Source organism: Eutrema salsugineum, unplaced genomic scaffold, assembly GCF_000478725.1.
Source record: "Eutrema salsugineum unplaced genomic scaffold, Eutsalg1_0 scaffold_16, whole genome shotgun sequence".
NCBI classification, from domain to species: Eukaryota; Viridiplantae; Streptophyta; class Magnoliopsida; order Brassicales; family Brassicaceae; genus Eutrema; species Eutrema salsugineum.
This window is the reverse complement of record NW_006256858.1, coordinates 2,548,944-2,567,932: the sequence shown is the minus strand read 5'-3', so window position 1 is coordinate 2,567,932 and position 18,989 is coordinate 2,548,944. Positions and strand designations below refer to the sequence as shown.

Genomic DNA, 18,989 nt, shown 5'->3' with positions numbered 1-18,989 from the left:
AGAAGATTGGAAGAAGTTGCAAAGGTAGAGAGAAGAAATAATGTGTTTGTTTGAATTGAAATCGTTTGCCAAACTTATAGGCGAAAATATTGTTCACTTTATTTTTTTGTTTCTGCTATTTTACAAAAGTCGATACATCAAGCACAATAAAACAACTTTAACAGGTCCCATATTCTTGTTTCTTCATGTCACGAGGAAAGTAGTATCAACGTGATAATGTCATGTCTGTGTTCTCTCTTTTGGCTCTTCATGTCACGAGGAGACTGGTGTCTTCAAAGCCTGATACGATGGTATATTAAAGTGGCGTATCCATCCTCCAAGTCTCGGGCAAGTGAAAACAAAAAAATAACAAAAGGCAAGAAGAATTTGGTCAGATCACTCATTACCATTAATACAACTAAAGGCACCACTTCTTAAAAGCTATACACCAACTACAACATATATCATTAATAGAATTCAACTAGATGCATTAAAGAGAAGTCTGTTTCATTTTGATACAACATTATGGTAAAACTACCATATCATAAATGCGACATGACAACATAGAACATCAAAGACAAATATCGGACTAAAACAAAGTTCAGACTACAACAGAAGACAACCTTTAACAAAGTTCAGAAAACAACAGAAGATGAAATTAAAACATGAAACTGATAACAATAAAACTTGAAACTAAAACATGAAACAGGTCAATAGAACATAACACACAGTTCACACTAAATATTCAACAGCTCAATGGTCAGCTTTTGCTTCAGGGCTTCTTCAAACTCAGTGAGGGGCTCTTTCTTGGCGATTAAACTGTTAAGTAATGACATCTTTGAGAGTCTCTCTTTTCTGTCCATCTCCTTCTCTTTTCTGTCAAACTCCTTCTCTTTTATGCTCCACATATCTTGGAAATGACCCACAGCATTGGCATCAAGCACAAACTTCTTCCCTTTGGCTTTTGCTGCCTTTACACCAGGAGGCCTCAAAACGGGTTCAGGTTCATCTGGCTCTGCGAATGAGTTTGGCGAAGGAGCTCCATCTTCACATCGACGTTTTTTAGAGCCTCCACCAGTTTTAGAAGTTCTTTGCTCACACCATTTTTGATCGTTACGAAGCTCTTTCCAGGCGTGCTCTAAAATAAACTTCTTCTTATTATCATTGAAGTATATCTCGTGTGCCATCTTGAGAACATCATTCTCGTTTTGGCCACTAGTTCTCTCCCTTGTTGCTGCATCATAACAACCAGAGAATTTGCAAACAGCTTCATTTATCTTCTGCCACCGCTGCTTACATTGAATGGCTTCTCGGTTTTGACTTCCTGCTGGCTTTGACTTTGCAAAGTACTCTGCTATTCAACTCCAAAAGGTACCACTCTTCTGCTCGTTGGAGACCACCGGATCTTTAGAGGTATTGAGCCAGGAGCTTATGAGAAGAATGTCATCACTCGGCGTCCACTGCTTCCTTGCTGTTCTTTCCTTCTCCTTGTCTTCTCCGCAGCTTGCATCTCCATGGAGCGTTTGTGAGCAGAAGAATGGAGGCTGTGATGATCCAAGTGCCATACAAGGGTAAGAAGCTGCACTCTCTTGTTGATTGTTCAACAGTTCAACAAAATGAGAGGAATGACTGAAGGGATATGAAGACATATCCTGAATGAAGTTGAACGAGTTGAAGGAGTTGAACAAAAAGAAGAGAAGCAGGTTTAGAAGAAAGAGAACAATGCAAGAGGGTTGAAAAGAAAGAGAACAATGCAAGAGGGTTGAGAAGAGATGGAAGAGAACAAGAATGAGAACAAGAAGAGAAGAAAGATAACAAGGCAATTGGAAAACAGAGTTCAATGACTCGTTTAAGTAAATGAGAAGAAGTAGATGCAAAAAAAGGTAACAAGAGAAGAGAAGAAAGAGCACAAATGCATTCAACACACACACAACCATATCGACATGACACAAAGCATTCATCACCATACCAGCATTCAACACAAAGCGAACTAAAGCCCCTAAACCATTTATTACTACCACTTTATTACACGCCTAATCACTAATACCTATACAAAGCTACACTAACCCTTTTACAAAGCTAAACTAACCATACCAGTGAACTAACCTTACATATTGGTTGAATGATCCCTCTCTCCTCTTTGTTTAATGAAGAACAAGGACAAACCTGCAACCAAAGCTTGGAACAAACAACAAAAGATTAGCACCCTAAGCCAACTTAAAAAACAAACACCAAAACATGAGTTCTAAGAAGTTTACACTACCAACAAAACCATCGATCAAAAATAACAAGGTCTATGAAGTTTCATTCTCTAAGTCGAACCAAATGATCTCAAATCATATCAAACCATATCGCTAAACCTTACCCCAAATCAAAACAGCTTAACCAAATCATATGCATCTAAGAATCGAATACAAACGTCTAGCCAAATCCCAGAAACAAGATTTCCAACTCAATCTACTTTGAAACAAGATTTAGCCTAAACACAAATCGATTAACAAAATCTATATCGATTACCAAAGGGGTTTAGAGCAAATAAGACTTGTAAGAGATAAAGGAGAAGATTGATAACGAAAATACCTACCATGCAAGGATTTGTAAGCTCCGATTCTTCAAACCGATTTCACCACTCGGTTCGAAGTAGATGAAGAAGCACCGCCGCTGTTCAAGAGGAGATTGGGACGAGGATACGTCGGAGACTTCGAGGAGAAGAAGTAGAACCGCCGACACCACCACGAAGTCAGAGAAGACGCGAGGAGGATTCAGAAGGCCACGGAGATGTCGAGAAAGTCTCTCGACAGAAGAATGGTCGCGGAAAAAAAAAATTTGCTCACAATTTTCTTTCCAATCCAACACCCAATTAAACCCTGCCACGTACACCAAGAGAAACGATCCTTTAAGTCGCGAAAGAAGGATCGATCCACTTAATTAAACCCATTTTTGATTTTTAAAAAAGCCTAATAATTAAAGAGAAACGCTTGAGAAACGACCGATAAACATGGTCTGTGATTGGTTGCTTATTTTATACAAACGCATTTATGTTGTAATGTCAACAACAAAAAGTATACATTATACATCTATGCACTACCTACACACGTTAAGTCTGACATCTAATCTAATCATACATATTCATTAACTATGAGTCTAAGAGAATTGGATAATGCCTCTACTATCATATGTAATTTTTTTTTCCTTCTACAAACTCTTACAAAAAATTCTTAAAGTCTCATGATAAATTCCTGTTATAGTATATTTTATTGACTGAGATATTAAAACACTAGTAAATTATTGACAACAATTGAGCACGATATACAATATTTTCGAATTCTTATCAGGAAAACTCTATTTTTTTCCTAATATGTCAATGGAATAGCTAGTTAATAATTCCTTAGCATTTGTTTAAAATTTCTCTCGAGCCAACCACACCTAAACTGTGATTAACATTGTTTATGTACTAATTGAGAAAAATATTAGAGTAAAAGTTTACATCTCGCGAGTGTCATTATGTCAATAGTTATTGCATACCGTGTTATTTATATCATCCCGGAATTTTTAATATATTGTTATACATCGTGTTAAAGTCTCTTACATAAAAATCCAGTTAGAACGTAGTAATAAAATCGTAGACATCGGTAACTCGGCGCATGGCACGACCTAACCATTCCCGTATATACGACTCCAATAAATTAATTCTTCTTTTTTTTTTTTTTTAAAGCTCCAATAAAATTAATATAGTATAATATATTATCAACATGATAACATTCACCATCTTTTGTGTAAATTCTCAATAAGTTTGTGTAATACTGTATTGTATATTCAAGAATGATAACAAATCAGAAGGCACACGGGTTGACACAATAATAGGGAAGTTCCATCATCTGATACAACCAAAATTGTGTTCAGACATGCTCACATGCAAACCAGTGTCCGAATATAGGGAACCTAATAAGCCAGCCCCGACGAACATATATCCAAAACAAGTGGTCATCAGAATATCTCTTAAAATTTGTTTATGTTCAGATAGTATTATATTAGGCAATGCCCATTCTTGATCTGTTACTTTTCATTCTATTCAACTTCACTTCTCATAGTCACTGAGAACTTTTGCAGTTTTGCCTCATCTAAAATATGTACAAGTACCAAATCAACCTTTTTGAATGTTACAACGTCAGTGTTTTATTTTTAATAGTAGAAAACACAAAATTTTGAAAAACATGAAAACACAAATATTATAAATGAAAGAAAAATCTGCCCAAGCGTAATTGACTTACTTGTGTTTCAAGGTACACCTTCTAATTTTTTTGACTTACGACTATAATAACGGTTAACTTCACCGGACAGTTAAGATAGATAACTATATTTTGGGTCAAAACGACTTCTTGACATAACCGGATAGTCAAGATAGATATATTTTTTTGGATGAAATTTCAAATTCATAGTAGTTATTTACATGGTGAAAGAATAAATTAACTTAAACAAAAAAAATTAACTACTGTATAGGCATTTTTGAATACATATGCCTAGGTTATAAAGCCATCGGCCCAAAAAAGAAGACTATCTACCACGAATTGTCTTTTCAATAAGGCGAGCAAGGTGTACGTTTAGTGTCGAACTCTTATTTTGCCTTCTTCGGTTCTCTCTTTCCACACATAATCGAATTGAACTGAAAGTTAAATTACATTTTGGTAACTGAAAATCAACAACAAAGGTAATATAGAAGCCCTTATTTATGTTTTACAAGCCAAACCTGAAGGTGAGAGAAGAGATCTCTGTTTCCAAAAAAAAAAACAAAAAGATCTCTGTTTCATCATTACATTGCAAAGTTGGTCTGTACTTTGCTTACCAGATGCTCTCCATAAACAGCTCTTTTGAAAACTTGTGATGTTCCTCCCCCTGAAGGGTACTTCTGTTTACAGATATCCAATGGCTCAACTACCGCGTCGAAATTCGTCTGTTTCATACAAGATTCAAATACATGAATGTCGAGTACCAGAGGAAAACACAAACGAGTGTTAACAAGCTATATAGAAACCTCATAGAAGAACGCAACGCAGACACGGTATTGAGGAGAGTTGTTGATCACTCTATGAAGTGTGGATTCGTATACTCCGTTTGAAAGTATCTGCATATTTGATTCCCCAAAAAGATTCTCAAAAATGGATATTTAAGAAAAGAGAAGTGAGAGTAGGAAGAACAAAAACCTTTAACATGTCGCCGATGTTGCAGACAAATGATCCAGGGATGGGAATGGCTGATATCCAATCGCCGCCCAAGTTTCTCACCTTTTCAAAGTTAAATCTCTTTTAGAGAGACAATAACTCTTTCTTCACACAAACATGAAATCAGAGGAAGTTTATCATACTACTACTACCTGAAGAGCAGTTTTGTCATCATCTTGATTTACAAGAGTTAACAAGCCTGCAGAGAACAGTATTGCCCATTGAGACAAAAACTATAATCAGAAATTCAACTTGAATTCACATCAGTTTAAACATAATTACCATAGTCAGTGTGAGCTCCACTGGAACCAGAGCAGCATGGTAATTTCGGAAAAGGTGAGTTGCTTGAGCTCATAAGCAAGATAAGGAATCGTACTAAACAGAAGGGTAAGTAGGATGTTACCATCCGATATCATTTACGGGCTGGCCATTTGTGAACGGAGCACCTGGATATCCAATAAGACGCATCACCCAAAATGGCTCTCCAGCAATCTTTCCTTCAAACTCATAAGGTGTTCCGCAAAGTGCTAAAGAGATTCCCCTCAAAATCTTTCTAGAAAGATCTGAAACCATGAAAATGAAACTACAAACTAAGATTTCTTTTTTTCTTTTTCTGAGAAACAACACTCTTGAAAATAAAACACTTAACAAAAAAACAGAAAAAAGATAAAACACCTGTACAGAGCTTAGTATACTCCTCCATCAACTCTTTAAACTCTTGGGGATTCTCTGGCCTTCAAAGAAAACGCCACAGAAACAAGAGAGAAATGGTCAGAACTCAGAAGACGACACAATACAATCAAGTACGTAAACGAGTATAGATTACCACTGGTTTGGCCCTTCCATAGCTTTTCCTACATCACCATACTTCCCCTGCTTAAACTCTCTATAACACTGTCCTTAAGAAAACAAAAAAATCATCAGGAGAATCCCATGGAAACATAGCTAGTGCATCTAGTGGACACACACACTCTTACATCAATGGCTTCGTGCATGTCTGGCTTTCCCTTGGTAACATTTTCCCCAATTCTCTGATATCCTCTGTTCAAAGAACATCGAAACAACGGTAAATTATTCCGATTCTGGAGAAAAAAAAGTAACAGTTTTGTATATAAAAACAAACAAACCTGTAGCCAGCTGCTGGAGTCATCTTGATCTTAAGTTTCTCCTCGTAAGGAAGCTTAAAGAACTCACGCGTGATCTCTCTGACTTTATTGATTACATCCTCCGAAATTCCATGGCCTGTCTACTCTCCACCAATTTATAAAGAAAAAAGCAGAGAATATAAAAACCCTCCAAAAAAAAGGAAATCAATTTCAGCTTATAAAGCACTAGCTAACGAATTGAACTCGATTTGTGGTACCACGTAGAAGAATCCGGATTCCCGACAAGCCCGATCCAGTTGCCGGACAACCTCAACAACTCCGGCATCCTCCGCCATGTCGGAATCATCACATTTGACCAATAGAGGAGAGATATCTGCAACATCGTCATCATCGAATTTGAGCAGAATTTCAAGGATTTATCTAGTTTCGTTAGCAGAATCAATCCTCACCAGAGAGTGAGATTGGCTGAAAGTAACAGAATTTGTTTCGTTAGTTACCGATAACTGGTAGGGTTTTGAAGTCCGTTGCCATCTCGAGCAAGATGATGTTGAAGCTCTCGGTCTTCGTTGACTCTCTCTCTCTCTCTCCTTCAGAATTTTTGACCAGATTCGACTTCTCTTTTTTTTCTTCCAAAACATTTACGTATTAAACAAAGTAACCTTTTGTCTGAAACCAAAGGTTCTTACAACATCCGATACAACAAAATAATTGAAGTTAGTCGATGTTTTTTTTTTTTTTTTGCTAAAACCTGTATTCGCTAATCTGTTTTGTTTCCCTTTTCTTTGTTTTCGACCTTAATCTTATATGATCTTCATTTTTTTGCTATCCTCTTCTTGATAAAAACATCAACCATATGTCAATATCACACGACAAATTGCATTGCTTTCACTGAAACCTTTTTTCTCACAATTCACATCAAAATGTGCTTTAGCGCTGTTAGTAATTTGAATTTTCGGCAAAAAAAAAAATGTTAATAATAATGTGATAATTTTGAATAAAGAGACTTGATCTCAAATAGAATCTTCCACTAGAAAAGAACCACGGGACTCCGGACTACAATATCTTGGTTAATATTACATTTTATTGATCAAACTTTCTTTTCTTTTTATCATATATCCCTCTTTGGATTTCACTTCAAATCTATGTGACTGAGGGAATAGAAAATCGATTTAATTTAGAATTAAATCTTTACATAGATGATAGATCCGAGATTCATGAAAAAAGGAAAAAAAAAAATCAAACTTTTCCAAAACCCGCTGTTGGTTGGACTTGGAATGCATGACGTCTCTCGTCACTTCTAAGACAAGGAATTAGAAACAGAACGTTTCTTACGATCACTACAAAACCGCGTGCTGTTTTTATCCATTTTATCCAAAACGTAGTGCGCAAGCAAGTCGTTAGACTCGACAAGATTCTCTCTGCACAAGAACTCATCTCCACAAAGCCTCTCAACGTCTCTGTAATAATCGTGCACGAACACATGAGTCTTCGGATTCCCGCCTTTTTTACTCCGAGCAAGAACCGCCGCCGTGAAAATCGACGACATCCTTCCCGGTCCTTCGTGAGCGTCTCCACGTGGCCCGTCCACAAAGATCACATCCCAATCCACATCGTACACGTGGTTCGGCAAATCGTTTAGACCTAATTTGCAATCGGAGAAGAGGAGATTCTGCACGGGACGACACTCGTTTCCCACCGCTTCTTTCGCCGCCGCCACGAGCTCTCCGGCCTCGTGAGCTTTCGTCGTGTACTGAACATCGAAAACGTCGATCTCCGGGTGGATCTCTTCGAAGTAAGCAGCGTAGTATCGATTTTCTTCGACGAAGACCGTGCGTCCGTTGTGGTTTAGCGATTTCCAGAGGAGAGTCTCGTGTGTGAGACCGAAGACGAGGAGATTACACGGCGGAGCGCAACGGCGGAGTACGTCGGAGATCGATTTCATCTCGCCGTAGGACATGTGGAAACTGTCGTTGGATCTTGACGCGTAGTGAAGTAATGCGTTGATGGCGGTTGTGGGTAGATTATTGGAGTTGGATAATGTCGTCGTCGGAGATGTTGTTCCTGCGGCGGATGTTACGACGGCGGCTACGGCGGCGGCTACGGAGGTGTTTTTGGAAGGGATTGTGTCTCTAGTGTAGAGGAGAGTGAGGAGGAAAACGATGGTGAAGAAAGAGACAAAAGCGAGAAGCCATAAACGAGTTGTGCTCGTTTGTTTTTGGATGTATGGATGAAGAAGGATGAGTTTTGTGTTCGTGTTCCCTGATCCGCTTTTCATTGTTCTTGCTTCTTCTTCTTCTTCTACTTCCTCTGTTTTCTTCTTCTGAAGATTTTCAGAGGAGGAAGACGGTTGCAGCCTGCAAGATGGTTTAAGATTTCTCTTTAGGAGAAATATGGGATTGATTTAATAGGAAGTGGAGTACAGAGTAGTTTTCATGAAATGTGACCCATAAGCAAAAACAGAAAAACAACAAAAAAAATGTACTGACATAGTAGAGATGAAATAACATTATGATAAATTCTTATTAACATTCGAGAAGTTTGTTTTTCTTTTTTTTTTTAATTCATATACTTTTTCGAGCCCAAATTTAACAGTTTTATAATCGATTTTCTTGTAAGAAACGTGAAAACATTGATTATGATTGAATTATTATTTTTTGGAAGGTATGATTTTAGATTTTAATCTAGAAAAAATACATTTAATTACATTTCTAGCTAATTGGTTCGATCAAATACAAAATTCTTTTAAAACAAAAACAAGTTTCTAACTATATTTTCCAAAGCAATAGTAAATTTTTTTATCATTTATAACGAGGGTGTGTGAGGTTGTTGTATGTAAAGGTGTAAGAGTTTTGGTCATTGCGAGAGACACCAGATCTAATTACAGACCAAAAGTCTCTGTCTCCTATTGCTTTTGTTTAGCTCTTAAGGAAACAGCTCAAAACTACGAGATAAAAACACGCACACAAAACATGTAAGCAATAGAATATTACATATAAACATTTTACGCAATCTTTGATTATTAGCCACCGTTGGACTGGGACATTAAGTTCATTGAAATACTTAGAGGATTTTGTTTGAAAACATACATATTACAACTTCACAAGTTACAAATGAACTGAAAAAAAGGTGTATGTGTGAGTGCGTGTATTCTTTTTGTAACTCGGGTTTAAGATCGAAACACTCTGAGACTATCAAGTATCAACATGTGTTGAGAAACTCTTAACAAAGAAGAAGGTTTCGCAAATGACACTAATCATAAATTTTTGAAAAACTCAGCTTGACAGAAAAGCTCTCGAGTTTGAAAACAAAAGACACAACCCCACGTAGTTGAGACATTTCCATAGTACGGAAGTGATGACGAAAAAATATTTCGTAGGCTCGTGATCTGAAGTATAGAGGAGGCACTTCCAGTGCTCAAGCTTAACCTAATTTGTATCTAAATCAGGATCGTTTCTAGGCATGTGCGAGGAGTGCATTTGCACCGAACCATTGATAAACTAACAAAAGAATTCGTGTATTTAACGGTCCAAAATAATTTAGAAATATATTATACATGTAATTAGGGTCCATATTTCAAATATTGCACATGGACCATAATTGTTTTTGCTATTTTTGAGCCGGGCCTGATCTAAATTTAAGGTGGTTGTACCAATGAGAAAAAATAGTTAACTATATTGGATTTTGTCATTTGAGATGCTTTTCGCCAACATGTAATGTAAGCAATATCAGACTATTTAATTCTGGTCGTCGTAGAAATCTTCTGTGTTCTTCTATTCACTCGACTACTCGAGTAATTAAAGTCATGTAAAAGGAAGGGCATATGCGCAGTCTTATTTGTTTGTTTATAAGTCGAGCGTTCCATTATAGGCAGTTGCACTACTAAGCAATTCAAGCAATACTTGCACAGTTGCACGATTATGAAAAACAATGTTCTAAATAAATTTTGGAACAAGCTTTAAACTTTACATGGTGTTCTGTATATATCGACAATATGCATTATATGGGATTGAACACTAGTGCAAACACAACAGCAATACTAACACAAATATTTTAAGTTACATGTTCTAGTCAACTACTGTAATAGCATAATAATTTAGAATTCCTTATTATTTTGTATGATTGTTGGGAGATAATAATAATAATGCGTCGAGTGAGAACGAATGTGAACGTACGATGTCCTTTTCTTTGTACCAATGCAATATTTATAATGAAGATCCATTTTGGTAGCTAGGTATAGTGTGCAAAACAAGTTATGATGCTAAATACTTGTACATTATATTATCTCTGTTATCGTCTGCTAATATATCTATTGTATTCAAATAATCAAATACAACAACAAATCATGTGGTATGAACATATGACGGTCCTGAAATACCATTAAAGGACGATTGTTTTTCAATCTTTGGAAATTTTTACGTGCAATTCAATTATTGAGTCCAATTCATAGACAAACCCATGTTTTTATCTGCAAATTTAAAATGGCATTTGATAAGAAAAGCTGTATTTAGAAAGGGAAAAAAACTAAGTAACAATACAATACGTAGTGCTCTGTTATAGTAAAAAACTAAAATGTGAAGATTTTTATTTATAATACGTTGTAAATCATATGTTTTTTCTTTTTAGAATAACTAAGATGTTCTTGGTCAAATCCTATATATTTCTCAAATCTGAAACCAGAGCATGGTCCGTCTCAAGCATCATTCGATCATATGTAACATTTAAATTTTGCTTTTGATATCTCTTCTAGCTAACCATATTTGATTATAAACCATAAGTTTTTGACAATAATTTATAAACAATTGGATATTTGAGTTGTGCCATTAAAATGTCTATAATTGCCAATGCCAATGAACAACTCCGTAAATAATTATTTTACCTTCTAAAACTAATTACTAAATCACAGGCTCTTATTTAACAATATCATCTTTTGTAAGAAAAAAACAATCTCTCTTAATAATGGGTTTAATTTTTTTTAACAACTTCAATAAATAAAAAAGATATTAACTAAAATGATAATTGATTTTGCTTAAGTTTTGAAAAACACAGTAAAATTATTAAAAAAAATAGATGAACCAATCATGCGTATTGCGTAATATATATATACACACGCGTGGCACAAGATTACATACATATTGAAAGCCTTTCCGAATAATAATAACTGACAGATGCTCTTCTCCGTAACACAACCACACACAAAATGACACTCTTCCCTTACTCTCTTCTCTTCCTCTTCCTTCTCCTCCGTATCTCCGCCGTCTACCCTCTCCCGCCGGCGAACTACTTCAACTCCTTCTTGCCTTCCGATGCCGTTGCGCTACTCTCCTTCAAATCCACCGCTGATCTCGACGACAAGCTTTTATACTCCCTCACCGAGCCTTACGACTACTGTCAATGGCGCGGCGTCGAGTGCTCTCAGGATCGCGTCGTTCGTCTCGTTCTCGCCGGCGTCGGACTCCGGGGAAATTTCTCTCCGGAGACTCTAAGTCGTCTTGACCAGCTCCAAGTTCTTAGCCTCGAGAATAACTCGCTCTCTGGTTCGATTCCTGATCTATCCCCACTCGTCAATCTCAAATCCCTAATCCTAAGCAGGAACGGTTTCTCCGGTACTCTCCCTCCTTCGATTCTCTCGCTTCGCCGGTTAATCGTGCTCGATCTCTCAAACAACAACTTCACCGGTTCGATTCCGTCTGAGATCAATGTACTGAGTCGACTCAGTTCCTTAAACCTCGAGTTTAACCGACTCAGTGACACGCTCCCGCGGCTGAATCTTCCGTATATGACGTCGTTTAACGTTTCCGGGAACAATCTCACTGGAGCGGTTCCGGTAACGGCGACTCTGTCGCGATTCAACGCGTCCTCGTTCTGGTCAAACCCTGGGCTCTGCGGTGAGATAATCAACAGATCCTGCGGTTCACGCTCTTCCATGTTCTTCAACTCTCCGAAACCGAACGCCACGTCATCATCTTCTTCCTCGCAAGCGCCGGGAGGGCAAACGGCTCAGACCGCGCAAAACGGTGAAGCAGCGATGACTATTCCGGCGCCGGTGGATTCATCAGCGAATACAAAAGGCAAAAATGGATGGTTGGTGCTCGGTTTCACCATTGGCCTCGCGTCGCTGATAGTCCTCGGTCTCTGCCTCGTCGTGTTCTCGCTGGTTAAGAAGAAACGGAGAGACGACGATGACGTGGTGACGTTTCAACCGAATCGAAAAGGAGACAATACGTTCACGCAACCACCAACCGATGCCGTTCCAATCTCGAATTCAAATTTCAAATCTCAGAAGCGCGAAGAGGAAACCAAAACTCAAAACCCGCCGCAGAAGAGAGTCCCAAGAAGTGGAGATCTGATTTTCTGCGGCGACGATAACGGAGGAGGTGAATCGGGAGAAGCCATGTACACACTAGACCAGCTGATGAAAGCTTCGGCGGAGCTTTTAGGGAGAGGATCGGTAGGGACGACGTATAAGGCGGTGATGGATAACCAAATGATCGTGACGGTGAAGAGATTTGCTCCGTCGACAACAGCGATTACCTCCGATTTGGCGTTCGAGAATCACATGGAGATAGTGGGTAAGCTCAGGCACCCGAATCTCGTGCCGATTAAAGCTTATTTCCAGTCAAACGGAGAGAGACTTGTCATCTACGACTACCAACCTAATGGAAGTCTCTTCAATCTTGTTCACGGTAACGCTTCATCTTTCTAATTTCTTTCCAATTTCTACTTCTATTAGGGTTTTAGCTGTACTCACTGAGTCACCACCGAGTTGTTGATTTTAATCACTAAATTATTGTGTTGGTCTCCATCATATCAGAACTGAGAGGTGACAAGAGAGGTATTAGTTGATAGAGACTTTTTAATCTTCGTTATAAAGCAGACACCTTTATCACCAATGAAGTAACTCTAGACTTGACCACATAGTGACAATGGCGGAGTTTATTATTAAAATATCTTTTGTCATTTTTGTCCTTTTCGAATAACTGTAGATAGAAGACAGAATCTCTATGCTCTTTTTCACGTGAAAATTCCAGTCATTTCGTCAGGAATGTGTGTTTATCTAGGAGTTATTTTCGAGAGTGTTGCATAATTACTCGTCTATGATTGGAAGTATGTATAAATAAACTCCAATCAAAAATCCTAACACAAGAAAACATATAGGCTCCAATCCATCACTCATTGTTTTCTGTTCATTTCCATTATTTGTTTCTGAAATGACTATGAATGATCTCAATATGTTTTCCATAAAAATCCAGGTGCAAGAACTTCAAAGGCAAAGCCATTGCATTGGACATCATGTTTAAAGATAGCAGAAGATGTAGCTCAAGCACTACATTACATTCACCAATCATCTGCAAAATTCCATGGGAATCTCAAGTCCACTAACATCCTCCTCGGTCACGACTTCGAAGCTTGTCTCACAGATTACTGTCTCAGTGTCTTGACAGACTCCTCTGTCCCTCCCAGCGACCCTGACATGGCTTCCTACAAAGCACCAGAGATCAGGAAATCAACAGTAAACAGTCCCACATCCAAATGCGATGTATACTCGTTTGGAGTCTTCCTCTTAGAGCTACTGACCGGTAAAACAGCTTCGAGGCAACCGTTTATGGCGGAAGACGATATGTTGGATTGGGTAAGAGCAATGAGGCAAGAAGAGGAAAGGTCAAATGAAGAAAATGGGCTTGAGATGCTGACTGAAATGGCTTGTCTTTGCCGTGTGACATCGCCGGAGCAAAGGCCGACGATGAGAGAAGTGATCAAAATGATTCAGGATATAAAGGAGAGTGTGGTAATGACTGAAGAGAATGATAAGTTCCAGTACTCGTAGTGTTTTTGCGTTTTTGAGGGGTTAAACCGGAGAAGAATGAGGATATTTGTCTACTTAAAATTGTAAATTTTCTTAAGATGGGAAGGGGGAATTTGTGATATTTGTTTTTTGAAATTTTGGAAAAATCTCGTCCATGTGATGACGTAGATAGATTTTTGCCGGTGAAGATAACGTGCACCACGGACATGTGGTTTTGAATATTCCGTCATTGTAGTAGATGACTTATTGGTTACTGGATCAAGTTGCAAGATCATCACGGATTTCAAGCAAAACATGTCTAAGACATTTGAGATGAGTGATCTTGGATGTTTAACTTATTATCTAGGTATCGAGGTGACTCAATGTGAAGGAAGAATCACACTCAAACAAGAAAGGTATGCGAAAAGAATTCTAGAGGAAGCTGGTATGAAGGATTGTAATCCGTGTCAAACTCCTATGGATCCTGGACTAAAACTGTCAAAAGGAAAAGAAAAACGAAGCATTGAGGCGAAGGAGTACAGAAAGATCATTGGCTGTTTAAGATATTTGATTCACACTAGACCTGATCTCTCTTACTCTGTTGGAGTGCTCAGCCGATACATGCAGGATCCAAAAGAATCTCATGGAGCTGCGCTGAAACAAGTTTTAAGATATTTGCAGGGCACTTACTCGCTTGGCATTGCGTTTAAGAAAGATACAAGGTTGGATTTGGTTGGCTTCAGCGATAGCTCACACAATGTCGACATTGATGATGGGAGAAGCACCACTGGACATATGTTCTACTTGAATGACGGTCCTATTACGTGGTGCTCACAAAAACAAGAAACTGTGGCGTTATCCTTATGTGAAGCCGAGTTTATGGCTGCCACTGAAGCTGCCAAACAGGCGATATGGTTGCAAGAACTACTTGGAGAAGTTATTAGAAGATCGTGTAAAAAGACATTGATTCGAGTTGATAACAAATCTGCTATAGCTCTCACGAAGAATCCTGTCTTCCATGGCCGCAGTAAGCACATCCATAAAAGGTACCACTTCATTCGTGAATGTGTTGAGAACGAACAAATTGAGGTACAACACATCCCGGGGAATGAGCAGCGAGCGGATATACTAACGAAGGCTCTAGGAAGATTGAAGTTTCGAGAAATGAGGGAGCTAATTGGAGTTCATGAAGTGACATCTAGTGATTTCAAACTTAAGGGGGTGAATGTTGAGATAAGTTTGAAATCTTCTAGAAATACTTGAGGAACAAGTTGTGGTTATCCTTTTCTATTGAGTTATAATAGGAAAAGGAAAAAGGACATATTTAGGAGTTAGCTAAATATGTAATATTTCTATTAAGATTTGGAGTTATCAAACCTATATAAGGAGTTGCCAAGTTGTGGTAAAGCTTATGGGATTGAGGCTTAAGTTTTTGAGAAGTTTTCTTAAGCAATAAGAAGAGTTATTTCTTAATCTTGATCTCACAAAGCTTTCAATTTCTTTAATTGGTATCAGAGCACAAGAAACGATCATAACAACCGATGGGTCCAGACGGAAAAACAGAGAGCAAGGCAGAAGACTCAGGAGAAGCATCGTCACCGATGTCGAAGATGAAAGAAGGTGGGGGCTCGTCCTCTATAAAGTGTCCAATGCTGAATTCATGCAATTACACGGTTTGGTCGATGCGCATGAAGGTACTGCTGAAAGTACACAAAGTATGGGAGATAATAGAATCGGGTGAGATGGTTGGTGATAAGAACGATTTGGCGGTGGCCTTGATCTTTCAATCAATACCCGAAACCCTCATACTACAGGTTGGAGAACTGGACTCGGCGAAAGATGTTTGGGAAGCGATCAAGGCTCGACATCTTGGAGCAGATCGTGTCAAGGAGGCGCGATTACAGACACTCATGGCAGAATTCGATAGGCTTAAGATGAAGGATAATGAGAAAATTGATGACTTCGTGGGCAAGCTATCCGAGATGATCTCCAAATCAGTTGCGTTGGGAGTCGAGATTGAAGAATCCAAAGTAGTCAAGAAATTTCTTTCAAGTCTTCCCCGAAGGAAGTACATTCATATAGTGGCCTCTTTGGAGCAAGTGTTGGATCTAAACACAACCTCTTTTGAAGATATCATAGGCCGTATAAAAGCCTATGAAGAGCGAGTAGCGGATGAAGAAGATACTCAAGAGGAACAAGGAAAGCTGATGTTAGCCAACGCAGACTCACAATCCACGCAATCTTATCAAAACTTTGGTAACAGGGGCAGAGGAGGAAGAACCGGTGGCAGGGGAAGAGGTCGAGGAAGATCTAATGACAGAAAGGATACGTCAAAGATTCAGTGCTACCGGTGTGATAAATTTGGTCATTACGCCTCAAATTGTCCAGAACGCCTGCTGAAATTACAAGAAGCTCATGAGAATGAGCAAGACTCTCAAGAAGCTGACGAATTACTGATGCACGAGCTAGTCTACATTAATGAAGAAGGGATGGAAGATGGAATGGTTTATCTTAATGAGAAGAACGTTAAACCACAAGACTTTGAGACATGTTCAGCTGAAGATAATGTCTGGTACTTGGATAATGGTGCGAGCAACCATATGACTGGAAACTTGAGGTATTTCAGTACTATTAACGAATCGATCACAGGAAAGGTGAGGTTCGGAGACAATTCACGCATCGATATCAAGGGAAAGGGTTCGATCACTTTCACAGCCAAGGGAGGAGAGAGGAGAATTCTTAATGACGTCTACTACCTGCCAAAATTGCAAAGTAATATTATCAGTCTAGGGCAGGCAACAGAGTCGGGCTGTGAAGTGAAGATGCGTGAGAATTTTCTGACGTTACACGACAGAAGAGGAAATTTGATCGCAAAAGCAATTAGGTCGAGAAATATATTATACAAGGTGATAATGGATATAAGCGATGAGAAGTGTCTGCAGCTAGTTTCTCAGAGTAAAGCGACAAGGTGGCACGATCGGCTTGGACATATCGGGAGAAACTCTTTGAGAAGTTTGGTGAACAAGAAACTGGTGATTGGCATACCTGAACTTGAGGTTGGAGAAGAAATATGCTCATCGTGTCAATTAGGGAAGCAAACAAAAAAGACTTTCCCCTCTGCAACTATGTTTCGTGCCAAGAAGATTCTAGAACTTGTGCACGGTGATCTGTGTGGTCCGATATCACCGACAACTGCAGCAAGGAACAGATACATTTTTGTTCTAATTGATGATTACAGCCGTTACATGTGGTCAATACTTCTCAAAGAGAAAGGAGAAGCATTCGATAAATTCAGAAGATTCAAAGCTGTCGTTGAAAAGGAAACAGGGATGAACATCAAAACGCTTCGAACGGATAGGGGTGGTGAATTCACGTCACAGGAATTCAAAATCTTCTGCGATGAATCGGGAATTACGAGGCATCTTACTGCTCCATATTCTCCTCAACAAAATGGTGTCGTCGAGAGGAGAAACAGAACGCTTATGGAGATGGCAAGGAGCATCCTCAAGCACATGAATGTGCCAAATTACTTATGGGGGGAGGCAGTAAGACACGCTACGTACATCATCAATCGAGTTGGAACACGAGCATTAACATCCCAAACCCCATACGAAGCACTAAAAGGCAAGAAGCCTAATATAGAGCATTTGCGAGTGTTTGGCTGTATTGGCTATACCAAAACAGAGTCATCTCTTATCAAGAAACTTGACGATAGGTCTCGCCCACTGCTTCATCTTGGAACTGAACCTGGCTCCAAAGCCTATAGGTTGCTTGATCCATCAAATCGGAAAATTGTGGTGAGCAGGGACGTCGTGTTCGATGAAACAAAAGGATGGAGATGGACCAGTTTTAACAAAGATGAAGAAGAAAAACCAGGGGAGTTCAAAATTGATCAAGGAATCACTGGAACCAGTGGAGAGAAGGAGGATGATAGTAACGGGGTTACTACCGAAAATATCAGTAACAATGAGGTTACAAACGTTGAAAGCGATGAAGAGACAGAAGAAAACCAGAGTGATGATGAAACAGAGCAAGCTCAGCCGTCTCTAAGAAGATCATCGAGGCAAACCAGAAGGCCTCAATGGATGGATGATTATGTGATGATAGGTGAGCTCGAAGGGGAGAAGGTTTTACTTATGGTTAATGCGGAACCATGGGACTTTGAAGAAGCAAAGTCTGAGAAAGTATGGAGGGATGCTTGCGAGAGTGAGTTAGCATCCATAGAAAAGAACAAGACATGGGATCTTGTGGATCTTCCCATGGGAGTCAAACCAATCGGTTTGAAATGGGTCTTTAAGGTCAAGCGCAACTCAGATGGGAGTATAAACAAATATAAGGCGAGATTAGTAGCTAAGGGATATGTGCAGAGACACGGAGTTGACTTTGAGGAAGTTTTTGCACCAGTTGCGAGGATAGAAACGGTGAGGTTTCTTATAGCATTTGCGGCTTCTAATGGATGGGAAGTGCACCACTTAGATGTCAAAACCGCATTCCTTCATGGAGATTTAAAGGAGGTTGTCTATGTGTGTCAACCGGAGGGATATGTGGTAAAAGACAAAGAGAATAAAGTCTATAGGTTGAAAAAGGCTTTGTATGGCCTAAAGCAGGCACCTAGGGCCTGGAACGAGAAGTTGAACAAGGTGCTCAGGGATATGTGGTAAAAGACATTGAGTTGTTCTTTCTTCTCTTTGATGTCTAAGTCTTTCTCCCAGTTTTTGCACCTGTTTCATGTTTGAGCAAAGACAACATCAACCTTCCATAGTTCCATGTATGAAAGAAGCAATCTTTCGTTCCAAATTCGGTCTTTTTACTGAGTCTTTTTTTTTCTATTCAGATTTAAGAGTTGTTACCTTGCTTCAGCGGAGGAATTGAACACATATTGAAGCAAAAACTTGGCATCAG

At 38.9% G+C, this 18,989-nt stretch overlaps 4 protein-coding genes across 4 annotated transcripts; 1 reads left to right on the top strand and 3 right to left on the bottom strand.

Annotated features, from left to right (window-relative positions):
• Nucleotides 1-716: 716 nt before the first annotated feature.
• LOC112087813 (glutathione S-transferase T3-like) lies at nucleotides 717-1,628 on the bottom strand. The gene is made up of 2 exons (XM_024157822.1): nucleotides 1,355-1,628; nucleotides 717-1,213 (listed from the first exon to the last, which is right to left on the bottom strand). Exons 1-2 carry the CDS (start codon nucleotides 1,626-1,628, stop codon nucleotides 717-719), a joined length of 771 nt encoding a protein of 256 aa, XP_024013590.1.
• Nucleotides 1,629-4,675: 3,047 nt separating this feature from the next.
• On the bottom strand, nucleotides 4,676-6,935 carry LOC18021368 (probable 2-oxoglutarate-dependent dioxygenase At3g50210). Its single transcript, XM_006403987.2, has 12 exons — nucleotides 6,802-6,935; nucleotides 6,562-6,677; nucleotides 6,326-6,444; nucleotides 6,176-6,239; nucleotides 6,025-6,092; nucleotides 5,874-5,932; nucleotides 5,602-5,761; nucleotides 5,481-5,500; nucleotides 5,351-5,397; nucleotides 5,181-5,261; nucleotides 5,012-5,101; nucleotides 4,676-4,930 (listed from the first exon to the last, which is right to left on the bottom strand). The coding sequence occupies exons 1-12, from the start codon at nucleotides 6,833-6,835 to the stop codon at nucleotides 4,790-4,792; spliced, it is 999 nt and encodes a 332-aa protein (XP_006404050.1). The 5' UTR covers nucleotides 6,836-6,935; the 3' UTR covers nucleotides 4,676-4,789.
• Nucleotides 6,936-7,292: 357 nt separating this feature from the next.
• LOC18021367 (protein IRREGULAR XYLEM 15) lies at nucleotides 7,293-8,655 on the bottom strand. The gene has a single exon (XM_006403986.2). The coding sequence runs from the start codon at nucleotides 8,577-8,579 to the stop codon at nucleotides 7,602-7,604; it is 978 nt and encodes a 325-aa protein (XP_006404049.1). The 5' UTR covers nucleotides 8,580-8,655; the 3' UTR covers nucleotides 7,293-7,601.
• Nucleotides 8,656-11,400: 2,745 nt separating this feature from the next.
• Nucleotides 11,401-14,329, top strand: LOC18021366 (probable inactive receptor kinase At5g67200). Its single transcript, XM_006403985.2, has 2 exons — nucleotides 11,401-12,987; nucleotides 13,555-14,329. The coding sequence occupies exons 1-2, from the start codon at nucleotides 11,502-11,504 to the stop codon at nucleotides 14,127-14,129; spliced, it is 2,061 nt and encodes a 686-aa protein (XP_006404048.1). The 5' UTR covers nucleotides 11,401-11,501; the 3' UTR covers nucleotides 14,130-14,329.
• Nucleotides 14,330-18,989: the final 4,660 nt, after the last annotated feature.

Excerpts from the sequence above, each read along its gene's own strand:
- LOC112087813 (XM_024157822.1), bottom strand. The coding sequence starts at position 1,628 with ATGTCTTCATATCCCTTCAGTCATTCCTCTCATTTTGTTGAACTGTTG. Across the intron at positions 1,214-1,354 it reads CTCCAACGAGCAGAAGAGTG|CAACAAGGGAGAGAACTAGT; the intron begins GTACCTTTTGGA and ends GTTATGATGCAG.
- LOC18021368 (XM_006403987.2), bottom strand. The coding sequence starts at position 6,835 with ATGGCAACGGACTTCAAAACCCTACCAGTTATCG. Across the intron at positions 5,102-5,180 it reads ACATCGGCGACATGTTAAAG|ATACTTTCAAACGGAGTATA; the intron begins GTTTTTGTTCTT and ends TCAAATATGCAG. Across the intron at positions 4,931-5,011 it reads GCGTTGCGTTCTTCTATGAG|ACGAATTTCGACGCGGTAGT; the intron begins GTTTCTATATAG and ends TGTATGAAACAG.
- LOC18021367 (XM_006403986.2), bottom strand. The coding sequence starts at position 8,579 with ATGAAAAGCGGATCAGGGAACACGAACACAAAACTCATCCTTCTTCAT.
- LOC18021366 (XM_006403985.2), top strand. The coding sequence starts at position 11,502 with ATGACACTCTTCCCTTACTCTCTTCTCTTCCTCTTCCTTCTCCTCCGT. Across the intron at positions 12,988-13,554 it reads TCTCTTCAATCTTGTTCACG|GTGCAAGAACTTCAAAGGCA; the intron begins GTAACGCTTCAT and ends ATAAAAATCCAG.